This window comes from Acanthisitta chloris, unplaced genomic scaffold (assembly GCF_000695815.1).
Source record: "Acanthisitta chloris isolate BGI_N310 unplaced genomic scaffold, ASM69581v1 scaffold3059, whole genome shotgun sequence".
Lineage (NCBI taxonomy): Eukaryota > Metazoa > Chordata > Aves > Passeriformes > Acanthisittidae > Acanthisitta > Acanthisitta chloris.
The window spans coordinates 3,805-22,356 of record NW_008690661.1 but is presented as its reverse complement, the minus strand read 5'-3'; the positions used below and the strand labels follow the sequence as shown (position 1 = coordinate 22,356).

The 18,552-nt window shown below is 50.0% G+C and overlaps 2 protein-coding genes across 2 annotated transcripts in view; both read left to right on the top strand.

Annotated features, from left to right (window-relative positions):
- LOC103809071 (transmembrane protein 45B-like) overlaps positions 1–2,013 on the top strand; it is a 4,565-nt gene extending 2,552 nt beyond the window's left edge. Inside the window, exons 4-5 of the mRNA XM_009081884.1 lie at positions 808–953; positions 1,896–2,013. Of these exons, the coding sequence (XP_009080132.1) occupies positions 808–953; positions 1,896–2,013 (264 nt within the window). The remainder of the gene's footprint in view (positions 1–807; positions 954–1,895) is intronic.
- A 9,488-nt stretch (positions 2,014–11,501) lies between these two features.
- On the top strand, positions 11,502–14,760 carry LOC103809070 (transmembrane protein 45B-like). Its single transcript, XM_009081883.1, has 5 exons — positions 11,502–11,682; positions 12,298–12,510; positions 13,403–13,587; positions 14,246–14,391; positions 14,631–14,760. The coding sequence occupies exons 1-5, from the start codon at positions 11,502–11,504 to the stop codon at positions 14,758–14,760; spliced, it is 855 nt and encodes a 284-aa protein (XP_009080131.1).
- The last annotated feature ends 3,792 nt before the right edge of the window (positions 14,761–18,552 follow it).

The following is an 18,552-nucleotide window of genomic DNA, read 5'->3' as shown; positions in this document are numbered from 1 at the left end:
GAAAGAGCTGTTTGTCTTGGCTTATTGCTTCTCTGGGGGGACGAGCGAAAGCAAGTGAGCAACGTTTCGCAGTAGCTAACAACCAAGTACTAATTGCTTAATGTGTCTAATGCAGCCTGCAGCCCTCCCTCTGGTTTAGTGCAGAATGCAAAGCCCACCAGCAGTAAAATGGCTGAGTTAAAACCCAGCCAGCCAGCTGCTTGCTTTGGGAGGAGATGGAGAAGCAAAGAAATCAGTTGGAGATAATCACTCCCAAAACTAAGCCACTGTAAAAAGCTGAGTTCCCTTCACCTTTCTCAGCCCCAGCTGTGTCAATCCAGCCACTATTGAGAGGTTAAAAACTGGCCTGAGCTTATAAAATACTAAATCTGGAGTTTTTAAAGGATGGCTCAGAGTTTGCAGTGCTGAGGGATGATTGTGTCTGGATATTGTATGGAATAAGGGAGATCCCAGGTGCAGACTGGCCTTGAGTGGCCTGTCATTGCAAGGCTGAGCCTCACTGTCCCAGCAAAATCTCAGCAAAATCAGCCCTGGTCAGGGCTCAAGCTCCTTGGTCACCATGTAGATCAAGGGGATTCACCATGAGGGTGGTGAGACACTGGACCAGGTTGTGGCTGCTCCCTCCCTGGGAGTGTTCCAGGCCAGGTTGGATGGGGCTTGGAGCAACCTGGTCTAGTGGAAGGTGTCCCTGCCCATGGCAGGGGTGGAATGAGATGAGCTTTAAGGTCCTTCCAACCCAAACCAGTAATGGATTCTATGATTCTTTATTTCTCTTCCCCAAGGTAATAAATTTCTTGTTCCCCCCAGATTGGTATTGTGCTGTTCCAGCCATGGGGAGGTCCCATGTGGGATGAGACAGACCATGACAACATCATGTTCCTCACCATGTGCTTCTTCTGGCACTGGGCAGCTGCTGTGGCTGTGCTGGTGATAAACTTCACCCTCACCTGCTGGTATGGCTGGGCACAAACTGGGGCAGGAGTGGGTGGGCAGGCAGGGGTGGGGATGGCTGCAGTGAGACACAGATGCACTCCAGGGAAGTCACAGCTGAATAAGCAGCCTCAGCCTACTGCAAGTTTTAGGGCAAAGTGACAAGTGGACGTGGTGTTTGTTGAGTGCACAGAATGCAAAGCAGTGGCAGCAAGAGGCATTAGACATGGAGAAGTCAAAGAACTGAGCCCCTGGAGCTGCTCCTGGAAGTCACATCATTTTTTTTTCCTTCTGCATTGAGTGCTTGAAGTCAAACTTTAATTCAATAGAGAACTCAAAGCATTACCAGAACCCTCTGACACTTGCAAGGGCTTCAAAGCAGTTGACAATCCCTGAGTTATTAGAAGTGTAAGAACTAAAACATTGCCAGCCCCTGGCAAGGCTTTCCCAAGGGGAAAAAGGACAAGGGGAAAGGGATATTATCCCACTTTTAGGGGTGCTCTAAGAGTCTCTAAGGGATGCTGTGTAGGCTGCAGAAGGGATAGTCCAATCTATGCCAGCAAATAGATTTTATAGAGAATAAAACCCCCCTAAACAGGATTAGAAGTGTAAGAACTAAAACATTGCCAGCCCCTGGCAAGGCTTTCCCAAGGGGAAAAAGGACAAGGGGAAAGGGATATTATCCCACTTTTAGGGGTGCTCTAAGAGTCTCTAAGGGATGCTGTGTAGGCTGCAGAAGGGATAGTCCAATCTATGCCAGCAAATAGATTTTATAGAGAATAAAACCCCCCTAAACAGGATTACCTCTGATAGTCCAATCTATGCCAGCAAATAGACTTTATAGAGAATAAAACCCCCCAAACAGCATTTTAGGACCTCTAGAATTGTTTCTTCCCTGAGGGCTCTAATGAGTGATGTTAGTCTGGGGGTTTTGCTAACAGTGATTTATTGCTCCTGCATTCCAGGTGCCTCCAGAGGTTTGGGAGAGGTGGCACAGAGCCCTACATCAGCCTGGGGGTTCGGCAGCACAAAGGTGACAGCAGCTCCCAAGTTGCCTTCCTGAATGGCTCTGATGAAGAGTGAAGAGGGTGAAAAACTCCCTCTCCAAATATGTGAAGAATCCGTTTTCTAGAAGAAAAAAAAAGAATCTGATGAACTCTTTCTGTTTTGGAGGAGTGAGAGGTGCCAGAGTTGTGCTGCTGGAAGCAGGTTGAGAGCAGTTTGAGCATGGGGAGGGTAGTTGTTCTCCATCAGTGCCTGAATATCTCCAGCTCAGAGATGAGCAATGTTTGAAGTGATTTTTCAGCAGCAAAATGAAGCATGGAAATTCAACCTGACAAGATTGCTCCATCCTATAGGTTCCTATGTGTGTTTCCATAGGGATGGAGAGCATCCTCTGCCCAGCTGATTCTTCCAAGAGCCTGGAGGCTTTGACCTGCTTGATTGAAACCTCCAGGCTGAGGTCATGTACCTCTGGAGCAAGTCATCACCTCAAGGAGAATGAGTAAAAGAGTGTGGAATGTGAGATGATGGCAATTTTTTGCAACACCAGGGCTTGATTGTGCACAACACAAATGTTTTTACTGATGCTTTGAACTGAAAAGAGGGTTTGTTAATCGTTTTCATGTTCACTTAAAGGCTGAGAGAGTGAATAAATGTGAAATAAAAACCCTCACTGAGCTGATATCCTGAAATTGAAGACTGATAAATTATAGAGTGTGTAATAATAGCTTAGACAAATCCATCCCTCAGACCTGCAAAGCCTGAAGGGGCTGTAAGATACATGGTTAAGCAGCAGGGATGCCTGAAACGTCCCAGTTTTCCATTGAAAACAAACCCCTCACTTGGAAAGTGAGATGAAACAGGCACATGGGTTTGCTTTTAGCTTGCATTTGCCAGCTAATTTCTTGCAAAAAATGGGAATGTCACCTCCTATTCAGGAGGAAAATGTGCTGGTAGTGACGATGGGGATTAAAAATAACACACATACATATATGTTTAGAGATAAAATAAACACCAGCACAAGGTGAATTGCAACTGTTCATGTCTCAAACCCCTTGGGGCTGGAAGGATGCTCTGCACTGAGGTCTTCTCCCTGCTGTGAAGTGAGGGGGATGGATGGCAGCTGATTTCTGGGCTGAAGAGAAAAGCAGCTCCTGGCAGGTCTGAGGGAAGGCAAAGCTCATCCTTTAACCCCTTTCCCCTGGTGTAAAGAGCTTGTTGCAGCTCACAGGGGCAACAGCCTGGATGTATTGCTCGTTAACAGTGCTGTAAAGCCTCCCTGGCTCTCCCTGAATTCCAGCTTTCCTGGATTTCCACAGCAGGGCTGGATCTTGGGAGGTGCAGGCAGACTGGGCGTGAGGAGAATGAAGCAGCAGAGCCATAACATCCCCATAAATCCATCTGATAAATGCCATGATTAAGTCTCATGAGTTGTAACCACTGAACACAGGAGCATTTTGCAGCTATTTTTTTCCCCCTGCCAAGGCAGGATAGCATTTCTAAGCCTCAGAAATTCCTCTTGCTGCTGCAATGAGGCACAACTCCTAGTGCAGATGTCACCTCATAAGGTGAGGAGAACACCCTGTTTGTAAGGTGACAAACCGAGTCACCAGGAGCACTGCAGGACACACAGCAGCTCATTGAGCAGCTAAAAGGCTCTGAATGATGCTCTGAGTTCTTTCTGCTCTGGTCGGAGTCGTTTTCCTTCAGCAAACAGCCCAAGCATCACTGTTCCCATCCAGCAGCCAGGGGAGGGCAGAGCAGCAGGTGGCACCAGCTACATACCCATGCTGGTTGCAGTCACCTTGCAGCCACTCTCTTCCTTCCCACCCCCAAAACCTGGAGGTTTTTCCATCCCAAGACACACAGATGAACGCTGACTTTGGTTTTAAGAAGTACTCTTAGCTTTTGAAAGTGGCAGACGGTTTGGTTCATCCTTCTCAGCTCTCCTTGCTGCTCCTCATCAAGTTGCTGTCTCCTTCCCCCCCGAGGTTTTTTTTGTCCCCTGTCACTATGTGGCCACAAAACATCATTTTCCCTCTGCAGCACTGGGTGTCTGGAATAGTTTCTGTCTGCCTCATTAACTCCCTGCTCCTACAAACATCCCAGGACTCTCAGTAGAGCACTCACTAATTTGTTTTCCAGCTCTGGAGCACATTCTTTCCCAAGGTATGAAGGTCAGTGAAGGAGGAAAGATCCAACCTGTGATTAAATACAGTTGGGGTTATTTTCTGGAAGAGAATTAGTGCTTTTCATTTGAGCTAAAAAAGGCATTTGTAACTAGTTTAGGTAGCCAAACAAGGACATACATGGAGGTGTCTGGGTGGGTGATCCAGAGATGGTTTATTAGAGAGCTGCAACCATGAGCCATCCTTACATTTATTTCTGAAGTGAAAGGCAATTATCCCTCTGGGATTCCAGGACAATCCTAGAGGGATAATTGCTTTTAACACAGCTTTAATATCAACCAATTGTCCTGGATCATATTTTTCAGTATATAATGGTTGGATTCAAAGGTTTGACTTTATCTTGGAGGGTTTTTGCCAACCTGAATAACTCTATGATGCTCTAAGTTGAATGAGAGTGTCTTTGGCCATATAGGGTGAGTGGAGTGGGGGTAGATTTGTGTCCATAGCCACACTGATCTTCAAAGGCCCATAGGCTGTGATAACTTCACATAAAGGATGGATAACTTCACAGAAAGGATGATCAGACATTGGAATGGGCTTCCCAGGGAGGTGGTGGAGTCACCATCCCTGCAGGTGTTTAAGGAGTGACTGGATGTGGCACTCGGTGCCATGGTCTGGTTGACATGGTGGTGTTAGGTCATAGGTTGGACTGGATGATCTCAGAGATCTTTTCCAACCTGATTGATTCCTTGATTCTATGCCCAGGGTGCCCTGGGGGATGTCTCAGGGATGCTTTTTGTCTTGTGTCACTCCAGCCTGCTGTTGGATTTGTCACTCCAGTGATTTGCTCATCCACACCGGAAAGAGCTACTGATCCTCCCACCAGTGTTATCTACACTGCTCTTACAAGGGAACCCAGACAACACCCCCCAGAGCAGCCAAATACACTGGCAGCTGGCTCTTCCTGCAGCTACAAAGGCAAACCCTTCATCAAGAGCCCCAGCACAGCCCATCCACTCATTCCTTGGGCAGAGATAGGATCTGCCACCCTGCACAGCCACATTTATGTAGGGCTGAAATGAAGGTGTGGGCAGCAGAACAAGCCCTGCCTATGCTTTTACCACCTGCTTCACCTCCTCTGTTGCCTGTTTATGAAAGCTGCTGTTAGCATTCGTCATAATAATCATAATAATACTCTGTACTTCCCAAACAACCATCCATCTGCAGCACTGGAGCTGCTGCAAACCTCTAATTAGATTGTGCCTCCCACCACCCCCAGGAAGGAGGCAAACATTAGCACATTTTTGCATTAGCACCGAGGCCCATGATGAACCTTTGGGGAGAGGTTGTTGCAGTTAGAGCTGAGAGGAAGGGAAAAAAAAGAGACAAAGGAAGCAAAAATATGAAATCTAATTCAGTTCAGGGTTTAGCTTGAGGACAGTAGAGAGGCTGAAGGGGGTTGGATGCATCTGGTCTCTCCCTGGGAGGAAGAAGAGGACAGGCTGGTCCAATCCCTAAGGAACTGGAATGGAATCACATCCCTTTGTGCCCACAGTTATTTTAGCCTGTACAGTGTGTGAGACTCACTCCGGGACTGGGGGGAGATGCCATCCTTTCTCCACATCCCCTAACAGGGCTGTTCCCACCCTCATTTTCCTCCTGGGGATGGTTAAAAGGGTAGAAACTCTCTTTCTTCCATCATTTCATGCACCTAAAGCTAATCAGTGTAATTCAAGTTGTCCTTTTCATAGAAACTTTCTCTCTGAGCTTTACTCTTTGCTGGCCCTTTAAACTCCATAGGAAAAAAAGGCACATTGATCCTCTGAGCAGATAGTTTTCAGCTGGGCCTCATTTCCTCCCCTCAGCCCCCAACTGCTGCCCTCCCAGCAGCCCTCCCCACTGGCTCCAAGGACTTGATTCCTACTGCTTGGGAAGCAGCTTCATGCTAAGCTCCCCTTTGGGGTAGTGGTTTGTAGAGCTGGGAGGCTGCAGAAAGGAAAACTGAGCTGAAGAGGTCCCTGGTGGTGCTACTGCTTTATTTTCCATCAGAAAAGGTATGTTTTTCTTCTTGTTTTATTCTTAGGGGTAGGTCTGTAAGGAAGAGCTCCTCTGAGGGTTGTATTTCTCCCTGTGCTTGGATTTAATGTTGCAGCAAACTCCTGAAGCTCAAGCTTGGGTGAAACTGCCTTTGTGGAAGTTCTTTTGTTGCTGTGGGATTCCCTGTTGGTCCAAGAGGTTGTAGCCAGGTGGGCTCAGCCTCTTCTCCCAGGTAACAAGTGGCAGGATGAGAGGACATAGTCTTAAGTTGTGCCAAGGCAAGTTTAGATTGGACATCAGGAAGAATTTCTTTACAGAAAGCATGACTAGCTATAGCAAGGGGCTGCCCAGGGAGGTGGTGGAGTCACCATCCCTGGAGGTGTTTAAGGAGAGACTGGATGTGCCATGGCCTAGTTGCCATGGTGGTGTTAGGTGAGAGGTTGGACTCGTTGATCTCAGAGGTCTTTTCCAGCTGTAATGGTTCTGTGTTTCATCCCTCTGCCACACATCCTGCTCCTCAAGCACCGTTGGAGGTGAATTTGCTGTGTGCCAACACCACCGCCAGCCTCTTGTTTTCCTCCCTTCCTCCTACTTGATATGGAGATAATGGGAATAAAAGAGCTCCTGGCTATGGCTTGGTGGCTTTTATGGCTCTGTTGGAGCACAGCCCATCACCCTGGGGAGGGTTGTGCAGGCTGCTTTGCTTTCCTGCTGTTCCAGCCTTGGGGCTTCCGTGGGGCTCTGGCTCACGTGTGTGGCTCAGGGCATGGCTTGTCCTGCAGGTTTGCTTGGGGTGGTTGGGGGAGCATGAGGAATTAGGTGAGAGAAACACTCACACAACTCCACAGGAGGAACACTGGGTTGGGAATGTGCTGTTGGTGTCCATGATCAGGAGCTTGGGCAGTGCTCTGGAGTGGTGCTGAGTGTTTCTGCACCACCAGCTCAGGGATGTGGAGGGACATGGGGACACTGGGGTGGCCTGTGGCATTTCTCTGCCTGGAGACACTCTGATGGCTCAGCTGTGCAGTGTGGTGTGCAGCCATAGGGTCATGGCTTGTGTCTGTAGTGCTTAGCATTGGGAGGTGTCAGGTGTTGGCAAGGTATAAAGGAGTGGAGGAGGCTGCTGTGTCCTGCCAGCATATCTTTTGGAGCAGAGAGGGCCACTGTCCCTTCTCCTTGGCTGCTGTGCCCTGGGAGATGGAGCTCACAAAGGCTCTGCTCTGTTTTGTGAGCTCCTGGCCCAAAAATCTCCTGCCCTCAGGCAACACTTGTAAGGTTGAACCCCCCCTAAAAGGGTTATTTTGTCCCTGGCAACCCAGTTCAGAGACTTCCAGCAGAGCTTGGCCCTGTCAGACCATGCTGCAGCCTTATCTTTCCTTGGCTCCTTCCCCAGTCATCCAAAAAAAACCCCATCATCATAACTGAATATACATGGTTGCCATGGCAATGGGAATTGGCTGCTCATCCTGATTTTTGTGGCAAACTCCAGGAGAGTTGTTGGTTGGTTTTTTTGGGTTTTGTTTCGGGTGGGTTTTTTTTTTTCGTGGCAGGCAGGACGTCCAGGAGAGTTGTTGGTTGGTTTTTTGGGTTTTGTTTTGGGTGGGTTTTTTTTTCTCGTGTCAGGCAGGAGGTGGCCCAGGTTGTGAAAGGTGGTTGAGTCAGTGTGCTTTGAACTGCCCTGCAGGATGTTCTGCTCCAAACATCCTGTCTGAGGGACACCTCCCCGTGGTGGCTTCTCCCTTTATCTGCCTCTTCCCAGTAATAACCTCCTTGCTGACACAGCTGGAGAGGGAGAAGGACAGGCAGGAGTCACAGGTAAATGCTTCTACCCACGGAGAGAAATAACTGGTGAGCAGCTGTGCCATGGGATGGATGTGGCTGCTGGAGCTTGGGAATAAGGGATGTGTGGAGGAGATCTCTGCAAGGTGAAGCTTCAGAGTGATGATGGCCATGGGTGAGGCTGGTGGAAGTGATGCTGGTGGAGGCAGTGTGCCAGAAACCTGTAGCTTTAGCTCCTTTTTTAAGGGGGTTTATTGTGTTTTGGAGCTGCACCATGGCACAGGATGGGGATTGTTCAGCCTGCAGAAGAGAAGACTCTGGAAGGACTTTAGAGCCCCTTCCAGTGCCTAAAGGGGCTCCAAGAGAGCTGGAGAAGGAGTTTGGACAAGGGTATGGAGTGCCAGGACAAAGGGGAATGGCTTCACACTGACAGGGCAGGGATAGATTGGACATTAGGAAGAAATTCTTGGCTGTGAGGATGCTGAGGCACTGGCACAGGTTGCCCAGAGCAGCTGTGGCTGCTCCATCCCTGGAATTGTTCAAGGATGGAGGAAGATCCACAAGGAGAAGACCCTCCAAATGCCCATGGCCAGGTGCTGAGCTTGCCCTCTCCATGAAGACTGGCTGTGCTGGGATGCTGCCTGCCAGGCTATGGTGGCACCCCTGGGTGCTTGTGGGGTCTGCTCATCCATCCACGTGGACAGGATCATCCCACAGCACTGACCCCTCTGCCTCAGCTGCAGTGAGTCCCAGCACAGGGCTGAAATCAGGGATGGACATGGAGCTGTGGCAGGGCTTGGGGGAGGGGCCCCCACGGGGGCGGGTTTTTTCCAGGGAGGCTGGGAGCAGTCAGGAAGGCTCCATGAGCAGAGCAGGCAGCTCCCAGATGGCTATTAAGCAAGGCATGGCAGGCTGGGAGCTGCTCAGGGAGAAGGGCAGCTCAGGTAATCACTTGTGACTGCAGCCGTATTTCAACTGCTCTGACAGACAAACTAGCTCACAGGAGGCATAAATAACCCCAGTGCCTCTTCTCTTCCCCTGCTGCAGCTCACTCAGAGCTCAATCAGCTTTTCTGTGAGCGTGGGCTCAGATTCTGCTGTGGGGGAAGCCACTGGGTGAGGGTGGCAAGGTTGGGCTGGGTGGGTTGGTCAAGGGGGGCTGTGTTTGTGGGGGGTTGTTTTTGTGCTCCTCAAAGACTTGAGCAGTGCAAGTGGATTGTTGCTTGGAAACATGTCTGGTTTCTGTGGCTGTTTTATAAAAGAAGGTGGGATTTCTTTTTGAGTGGGCTCCATGCACAGTTCTGCCTGACTGATGGTGGGGCTGGGGCATCTCTGCACATGGCAGGATCCCTGGAAGTGTTCCAGGCCAGGTTGGATGGGGCTTGGAGCAACCTAGGCTGGTGGAAGGTGTCCCTGATCCTGGCAGGGGGTAGGATGAGATGATCTCTAAGGTCCTTCCAACCCAAACCACCCTGAGATTCTATGATCTGTGGTGGCTGCTGAAGCACTGTGTCCAGCTGGTTGGAAGCAATGAGGACTTGGATAACACCCCAAAGCCTTGCTGGGTTTGGCTATTGAGAGGTTGTAAAGCAAAAGGGTCTCTGGCACTGGAAGGAAAAACAGGGCTGTTTCACTTGGGAGAGATGGTCAGAGTAGGAGATCAGGAGAACATGGCCTAGTTCATAGTATCAGAGTATGCTGAGGGGTTGGAATGGACCTTAAAGATCACCCAATCCCACCCCAGATCCCAGAGACACATCTTAAAGAGTGTTTTGGGTCTGCTGCTAACTCAGGTGAAGGGGAGGAGGGTTGGTGGATGTGGAGTGACATATCTCTGGGTTGATGCTGGTGTGGTTTGGAGCAGCCTCTGGAGCTGCAGGTGGGACATGTCATTCATCATTTCTAGGCTCTGGGATATCTCTGCTCTCCTTCTCTCCTCTGATTAATCATGTCAAATTAACGTTCCTGACGTGTGTCTTGCTCAGGGTATGCTCCTGGCTCCTGCCTCAGGCTGTTGCCCTTGCAGTCACAAGTAGGACAATAGTAGCATTTGGTTATAGATCGTGCAATTGTGCTGTGCTTAAATGTGCTTTCATAGTGTTTGTTGTTAGTCACTTCAGCATGTAGATGTCTGTGCAGGGAAGATAAATGCCCTGGACTGGGTGTCCAGGCTATAATCAGGAAAGATGTGAGTCCTCCTGGGGCATGAGCTGTCTCACCCTAACCTAGGCACCCAAAATAGAGCAGAGAGCTATCCCTGGTCCCCAAACAGCTCCTGGATGGGGAGTTTCCCACCTACCTGAAAGGCTGTTTAGTAACTTCCCTCCTGAAAGGAAACCTCAGCATGGCATAAACAGTGTTGAGCCTTTCCCAGATTGTCTGTACCCTGGAGATGCAATGGATGATGATGGTTTCTACAGCCAAACCCTGTGCTTGCCCGTGCAGGGCTGAGCCACTCTGCCCAACCCCAGCTCCAAAACCCAACCAGGGATGTCTTGCAGAGCTCTCCCTCACCTCAGGCACTTGCCATGCCACATCCTACCCTCATTTTGCAGTGCCTAATTACTTTCTAGTGTGGGAGGACTCGGAGAACGTGCTGGAGTTGTTCATCCAGCCCCTGCAATTCGCTCTGGTATTTATAAACACAGCGAGGAGGTGATTTGTGATGCAAGGGCAGGTCAGAGTGGCAGCTTTGGGATGAGTAATGCCTTCCTCCCTGCACATCTGAGCTGTAGAAAAGGACTGGGAAGGCCATGTGGAGTGAAAAAGTGAGTCCTCCTTAGGTGGTAGAAGTTTACCACCTCTTTAGGTGGCAGAAGGGAGCGAGGAGAGAGGTCTTGCTGGAGGAGACAAGACCATCCCAAGGTAATATCAAAAACTCACTGCTGTAAGCATTCCTTACTTCTTTCTGTGCTTTCTGCACTGGGATTTTTTTCCCAGCACTTTGGGTATGGGCTGAAATAGTTTGCAGGATGTACATCTGCTGTAACTTTGCTCCTCTCCATCCTTGCTGCTACTCAGTGGCATTGGTTCAGCTTAGCCTGAAGGCAATTTTCATGCCTTGAGTCTTCAGGCTCTTCCTGTGGAGCTGAAATCTCTTTCCCCTGTGCCAAATCACTGCTTTGCCAAAGGAAGGTTGTGTGGAATATGCATGTGGCTCCTGTTGGAAATGTTAGTGGTTCCTGGGTTGCCTCCTCCAGTGGAGCCCAGCAAAGCCTTGGCTGGCTGAAGCTGCTGGATGCAGGGCTGGATTCACACCCTGGCTCATTTGGAGGGAGTTTATGGGCTAAGACAATAATTGTCATGTTGCTTTTTATTAGCAAAAACTGTGTTATGGTGTTCTGCTACCTGTTGCATTTTGTTGGGCACTAATGTGTTGTTCTCTATGACAAAGTCCCAATGACTGTATGTATATATGCATATATATATATACCCAGTGGTATGTGGTGGCAGCTTCCCCCTGGTGCTGTCCCACCTCTGGTACTACCTGTTTGCAGCCTATGCCATGCACATCTGCTCTGTCAGGATGTGGATCCCTGGGAGAGCAGCCCAACATGTCCTTTGAGGATGCTTTGGGTCACTCCTGAGACACTGTTTGTCCTCACAGGTCCAGCAAGAGAACCCAATGCCAACGACTTTCCTTGGCAGTGCCCTCAGGGGCACTTTCTTCTTCATCTTTGGTCTCTGGTGGTCTGTGAGGTACCCCCTGAAGTACCTGAGGAGGAAAGACAATGCTGAGAGCCAGCACAGCTTTGGGCGTGCAGAGATCTTCGAAGGGGCAGTCAAAGCTTTCTTTGCTCTCATAGGTAAGAGATGATGATGATGGTCTGGAGAAGAGAAGGTTGTGTGGAGACCTCAGAGCAACCTGCCAGGAGCTGAAGGGGCTCCAGGGAAGCTGCAGAGGGACTCTTGGTTAGGAGCTGCAGGGACAGGACAAGGAGGAATGGGGAGAAATGGAAAGAGGGAAATTCAGATTAGATATTAGGAGGAAGTTTTACCCTGTGAGGGTTTGAGACACTGTCCCAGGTTGCCCAGGGAGGCTGTGGCTGCCCCAACCCTGGCAGTGTTCACAGCCAGGTTGGCTAAAGCCTTGAGCAACCTGCTCTGGTGGGAGGTGTCCCTGCCCAGGGCAGGGGGTTGGGGCTGGATCATCTCTAAGCTCCATTCCAACTCCTTAACATACTATGAGACTATGATGAGTCTCTGCCCCAACATCTAGTGATGCTGGAGCTGTTTGTAGTGGGGAAACACCTGCAGCAGGTGTGGGAGGGCTTGGGGACATGTTTGAGATGGGACCTCACTATTCTTCCTCTGGGAAAACACCACTGCTGCTTCAGCCCTGCAAAGACAGTTTTCCTGCAGGCTTGTCCTTCCCTCTGTGTAAAAGGAAACGCATGACATTTTTTCCACTCTTTACCCAGGAATACTGGTGGAGCAGTTTGTCCCCACTGGTCCCCACCTGCAGCTGTACAGCCCCAAGACACAGAGCTGGACAGACCTCACCCACTGGCACTACTCCACCGTCTACCTCTTCTTCCTCCTCTCTGGCATCATGGACATGGTCTCACACTCCCCACTCAAGCTGCCTCCTGGCTTAGACAGACTCTCACTGTCTGTGGCTCTGTTCATTGAAGGTGAATCACTCCTGGTGCCTGGGGGAGGATGGGACATGGGATGGGGAAGCATCGTGGGGCTCACCAGTGTGTGTGACAGCTCCTGGGCTGTGCTGGGGCCAGCAGAGCTCTGTGCAGGCACAGCTGGAGGGTGTGTGGAGGTGCAATGGCAGTGTCTGTGTGCTGAAGTCTCCCCATCCCTGTTCCTCCCTAAATATGAATCCAGCCATGGCTGGATGCTCCAGGTGCACAGGGGATGCTCGAGGGTTCTGCTTCTCCTGGTGACAAGCAGCTGGCTCACTCTGGAGTAGCTCACTCTGGAGTAGCAAAAAGTTGTTGTCCTCCCCCCACCTTGGCTGGATGCACAGAGGGACAAACCCTGATACAAAGCTCCCAACCATCTTCTGAGCTCAAGGTTCTCAACACTGGATGGCTGGATATTAGGACAAGGTTCTTCCCCCAGAGGTGTTTGGGTGCTGGAGCAGCTCCCCAGGGCAGTGGGCACAGCCCCAAGGCTGACAGAGCTCCAGGAGTGTTTGGCCAATGCTCTCAGGCACAGGGTGAGATTCTTGTGATTGTCCTGTGCAGGGCCAGGAGCTGGAATAGATGATCCTCAAGGGTCCCTTCCAACTCTGAATATTCTGTGATCACTGTGCTCCTCCTGAAGCCCTCCAGCCCTGGCTGGGGCATGGGGATCCCTGCAGGTTTGGGGGGTACAGTGGGCAGAGCAGGGCCCAGGCTGGGGCTGTGTGATCCTTGCAGGGTGAAGGTGCTGACAGCAGGCTGGTTGCTGTCTGGCTCTTCCCACCAAGCAGATCATGGTAAGACCTGGAGGAGAGTCTCAGTTTTCTGATGTATTTTGAAAGGACAAACCCCACAGTGTCCTTTGCTAACACAGTGTGAATCTTGGCAGGTTTGCTCTTCTGTTTCCGTGACTACAGCAATGCTGCTCTGGACCAGCACCTCCACTCCCTGCTGGCCATGGCTATCTTTGCTGGAGCCCTCTGTGCTCTCCTGGAGGTGTTCCTCCGAGACCACATCATCCTGGAGACCTTCAGGACCAGCTCCTTCCTCCTCCAGGGCTCTTGGCTTTGGCAGGTCAGTGTGTAGCCAGTGTTCTCCTCAGAGCAGTGAGCTTTGCACCCAGGAAGGTGAGCAGAGGGGGCTGCTCTGCCTATTATGGCACATCTGTTGGGATTAAGCTTGCAGACTGGTTGGAACATCTTGGTAAATCAAAGGATTGAATGAGGTTTAGTGCCAGAGCTGTCATGATGGAGAAATGCAGATGTAGTGTAGACAGCATGGACAGACCTGTGTGCTAAATGGCAATCAGACCCCACAAGGGTGGGAAACCACAATCAGGAGGTTTTATTCATTTTATTGGGCCAAATTTATTTATTCCAAGTGACTTGGAATGTTCAGAAGTCTCTCATGTAATCACCCAGGTTTGGGTCTAGGGGTCTTTGGTCATCCCAAAGGTGACACAGCCTGGCAGTGTCATCTTTCTCTGGGGATGTTGGACTGCACTGTGAGCCCTAGGGCTTGTCTGCAGAGCATCCATCTCTTCCTGAAACACACTCCTGTGTCAGTCTGGCAGGCCAAGGGTGCTTGGGGGTGCTGAGGGCAGTGGCCCAGGTGTTACATGGGGTTATTGTGCCTCTAGTCCATAGTCAGCTGACGCAGCTTGGCTAAAATCAGGAGGAAAAGAGGAAGGATGTGACATGTGCCAATGCCTAACATCTCCATCTGTGAGCAGATTGGGTCTGTGCTGTCCCCTCCGTGGGGAGGCCCAGGCTGGGATCAGACTGACCACAGCAACCTGACGTTCCTCACCATGTGTTTCTGCTGGCACTACGCGGGCGCTCTCGCCGTCCTGGCTGCCAACTCTGCTGCATCCCGCTGGTACGTGGGGACAGGGTCCTGGGGGCTCTGCCACGGGGCATCAGCTGAGAGCATCACCCACCACAATACCAGGCTGGGGACTCCATCCACTCCTGTGTATCGTGGGCTGAGAAAAGTGTGTGTCCAAGCACATCTTGGTTGGAAAGGATGTGCTTGGCACAACCTTCCTGAGCAGGCTGGGGTGAGCCATGGCTCTGCTGCCCACAAACACCTGACCAGTGTCCCTGTCTGTCCTGCAGCTGCAATGAGTCCTGCCAGCTGAAATTCGGGGACATCGACGTGGAGTTGGACTGTGGCCTGTGCCTGCGCGGGGCCAAGAGGAGCTCGGGTGGTGCCTTGCTGCCCGAGAGCAGCTCGGATGACAAATGAGGCCGTGACGGGCATGGAAACTTCTTCCCTGCTGGCTTAGAGCTCTTGAGATGAGGTTTTTAATTAGTCTTGATAAACTACAGCAGCATCAGACGTGGGAGGCAGGACCCCGAGGCAGAGCGCGGCAGGAGATGTGAAGCCTTTCCTGCTCATCCCTTCGTGGTCGTGAGAACAAACCAGGCTCATCTGGGAGGGAGTTTTTCCATTCCCTGTGCTGCAGCTCAGGCTGTGGACTGCAGGACTGGTTTGCTGCTGGAGTCCAACTGGTGTGGCCAACGTGGCTGGTTTTTATTTGTGTTCCTTTCCCTTCTGCTCGCTCAGAAGGGAGCCAAGCCAAGGTCGGAGCTCCTGGTGGCTGTCGCTCACTCTGGTGTTAGTGGAGAGGTTTTTGTACAAAGCTTAACGTGCACAGAGTATCCATGATCACCAATAAAGTACTTTAACACACACCACCTCGATGGATCTCTTGATTACGGTGCCTTGAGGCTGAAGGAATGTCTAAGGCAATGGTGGCTTCAAAGTGGTTTGAGGGGTGGCTGAAACACCTGAGGGATGGAACTGTGTGTGATTTAATGTGCACAAATCTGCCTGGAGCAAAGGGTTGGTGACCAGTGGATGGAAAGGATGGAGGGTACCCTGTTGGCACTGGCAGGGAGCAGCTCTCCTGTTTGTTTATAGTCAGAAGGTGTGAGGGTGAATTAAGAGGTGAGGCAGGTGGTTTGTCATGGATTTTGGGGTGTGTGGGAGAGATGGGGTGTTGGCTGGGCAGGGCTCAGGCTGGAGAGAGACCCTTGAGGCAAGATGATGGCTTCAGCTCATTGGCATTGGGCATATGGATACTCTGAGAGAGATGCAGAAATCTCAGCTTTTCTCCAACAGCTTTATTCCCTCTCTGGATCTGGTCACTTCCAAACAAAACCTTTCAGTTCTGGCTGTTTGCTTGGCTGTTGATGTCTCCTTTGGCTTGCAGCAGAATAGCGTGGGGAGATGCTTCCTGCCATGGAGATCAAACCTGACTTTCAAGGATGGCATTAAGAAGGATTAGTGAAAGAACATCACTAATCATCAGCAAAAAGCTCATTATCAACCTCTCAAAAGCTTGGGCCATGCCCTTGGCTGAGGGCTGGGCTGGGTGCACAGCACAAACAGCATCAGGTTTAGTGTCTTTTAACACCTTTGCTGTGCAAGAGACAGTTTAGCCTGATCTCATCACTGCTGAGCAACTCCACAAACTCGAGCTGGGAGGAAGGAAAAATCCTCCCTGTCTTGAGGCAGTTGGAATTTCCAGGCCCGTGGGAGCTCCCTGAGAGAGTGAGCACTGGGTAAGTCGTTTTATTTTTAATTGTTATTTTATATTTTATATTTTATTTCATTTTTGTGTTTTCTCCTTTTGGAGCAGGGCTGAAAGGAAACCAAGGCTTCATGCTCCTGGCAGCTCTCCAGAAAAGAATCTTGAGGAGTGAAGGAACCAAGGTGAGTGCAGCATTTTGGGCTCCCACCTTTGGCACCCACACACAGAGGAAGGTTATTTGGGATTCTGGAGCAAGTTGGCCCCCTGAGCAGTAGTTTCTCCAGGACCTGGTTGCCTTTAACTAGGGCTGGAGTGGCTCTCCTGTACCTGAGTGAGAGCTTCTAATGTGCTCTGAGGAGGTGATGTGCTCTGATTCCTAATAATCCTCCTGGGCCCAGCACTGGGTCATTGTGTCAAGTTGTTTCAGACTGACTGCCAGTAATGGGAAGCTTAGTGCAGAGGTTACAACCTGATGTCCTGAGCTTTGATTGAAAAGAAAGGGGAAAAACAATCTCTTTCTCCTTTGATCAACTAAAGTTACTTTTTTTCCTTGCTTTTCTTTTTTTTTTTCCCTGCCCTTGTGTTATCTTTGCAGGGCTGAACCTCATACTGAGGGTTTTGCTGCTTCAACTGTAGGTTTTAATGGGGATGTTTCTGCTTTCTTTGGGTCAATGCAAATAAGAGCACATCCTTAGGGCTCACCTAGCTGTGTGTTGAACAGGCTTAGTGGGATCTGCTCTGAGGCCCAGAGAGTTTCTTTGAACAGATCACCCAAAAGTAGCTGTTATCACCTCGGGTGACAGAGCTGCCCTGGATTTGAGATGTGACTAATGTTTGTTGGGTCAATAGAGGTGGAAAGAAGAAATGAGGTTGTTGTGGCTGTAGATGTGTTTGCAGAGCAGTTCCCAGCTCACCTGGGTGTGGGGTTGGTGTTGTCTGTAACATCTCCTTTCCCCTTGAAGCTGGAAGGGAATACAACTCATTGACTGGTGAGTCAGCCCAGAGCAATGGTGCTGGAGCCAGGTGATCTTTAAGGTCTCTTCCAACCCAAATTAGTCCAGGATGCCACGACTAGACAACGTGTCAGTAGTCAGGAATGTCTCAGTGTCCACCCAAACCCACTGCTGCCCATGCAGCAGCATCCTAAGGACAGAAGGAGGTGACCCTGAGTGGGTTTAGTTACTGGGAACCTCAGGATTTACTATACCCTGACCCAACTGATGCTGGTCCTGTGTTATTCTCTGACAGAACCTTTGATTCCCTGTGTGACTCCTGTCTGGGCCATTGATCTCCAGGGAGATCCAGTGATGTGGCTGATTTTCCTTTTTCCATGGACTGTGGGCTGTGATTCTCTGGAAATATCTTGGCCAGGAAATACTGCTCCACACATTGCTGAGGTTTAAATGCCTTTAAGGTACCACTTCCCTGCATTTCACCTTTGCTTCCTGTCTGTTAGCATACACCAACACTTAGAGCAGTGGGTTTAATGACAAATATTCCCTGCTGCACAATAAAATTTGGGGAATTCATTGAGGTTCCCAGAACACACGTGCTGGGAAGGAATAGAGACCCTTGTGCTTCCAGATTGAAGTCAGCAAGTGGTTAAGGACTGGGAGAATGGCACAGAAAGAGGGATAGGAAAGTTTCCCCCTTTCCACAAATCCTCTGCTGCTGGTAAAATGTCAAGAACAGGCTTTTAGCCTGGAGGAACTGGCCAGGAAAGCCTTTGGAGGATGGCTGGGGTGATTTGGGGAGCTCTTGGAGGGAGGTGAAGCTTCTTGAGCCCATCTGGAAAGGTTCTGCTGGAAGAGCTGAGGTGCTTTGCAGACCCTCAGTACACAACATCTGTCTGCACAACTTTTTCTTATTGTTGCAGAGAGACTTGCTGGAGATTCATGGTTGAAATTAGCACTTAAAGCACCACTAAAATCTACTGTTTCAGCTTAATTAGTAAACTTAGCTTCCAAACTCAGTGCAATTGCTGCTCAGAGGACAATTGGATTTTCTAGGTCACTCTTCTCTTCCAGAACTTATATTTGGTTATTACTTTTTTTTTTTAAATCTTAATGCATTTCTTGCCTATTAACTCAAGTGATTTAAGAAACAACAGTCAGCAATACATGTTTATTTATACTCTGTGAGGATGCACAACTTGAAGCTCAGCCAAAGTTGTGGTGAGGCTGCACCTGAAAGAGGGTGTTGTGTGTTCAGCTTTGAGTCCCTCACTACAAGAAAGATATTGAGGTGTTGGAGCATGTCCAGAGAAGGCAGTGGAGCTGAGGAGATGCTGCCAAAGAGGGGAAAGTGTTCCAGCTCTGGCTAGGGTAGGTTTTTCTGGGAGGTTTTTGAGGCTTTCACCTACTTATGTTGTGCAGGAGCTGCTGAAACTCAGTGCAAGGGTCCAATGCTGATGTTGGTGCTGGGATGAGTGCTGGGTGCCTGATGAGTTGGGGCATTGAAGGTGCTTGGATCTGTGTCTGGATGGTGCAGAGGAGGCTGTT

Excerpts from the sequence above, each read along its gene's own strand:
- LOC103809070 (XM_009081883.1), top strand. The coding sequence starts at position 11,502 with ATGCCAACGACTTTCCTTGGCAGTGCCCTCAGGGGCACTTTCTTCTTC. Across the intron at positions 11,683-12,297 it reads AGCTTTCTTTGCTCTCATAG|GAATACTGGTGGAGCAGTTT; the intron begins GTAAGAGATGAT and ends CTCTTTACCCAG. Across the intron at positions 13,588-14,245 it reads AGGGCTCTTGGCTTTGGCAG|ATTGGGTCTGTGCTGTCCCC; the intron begins GTCAGTGTGTAG and ends ATCTGTGAGCAG.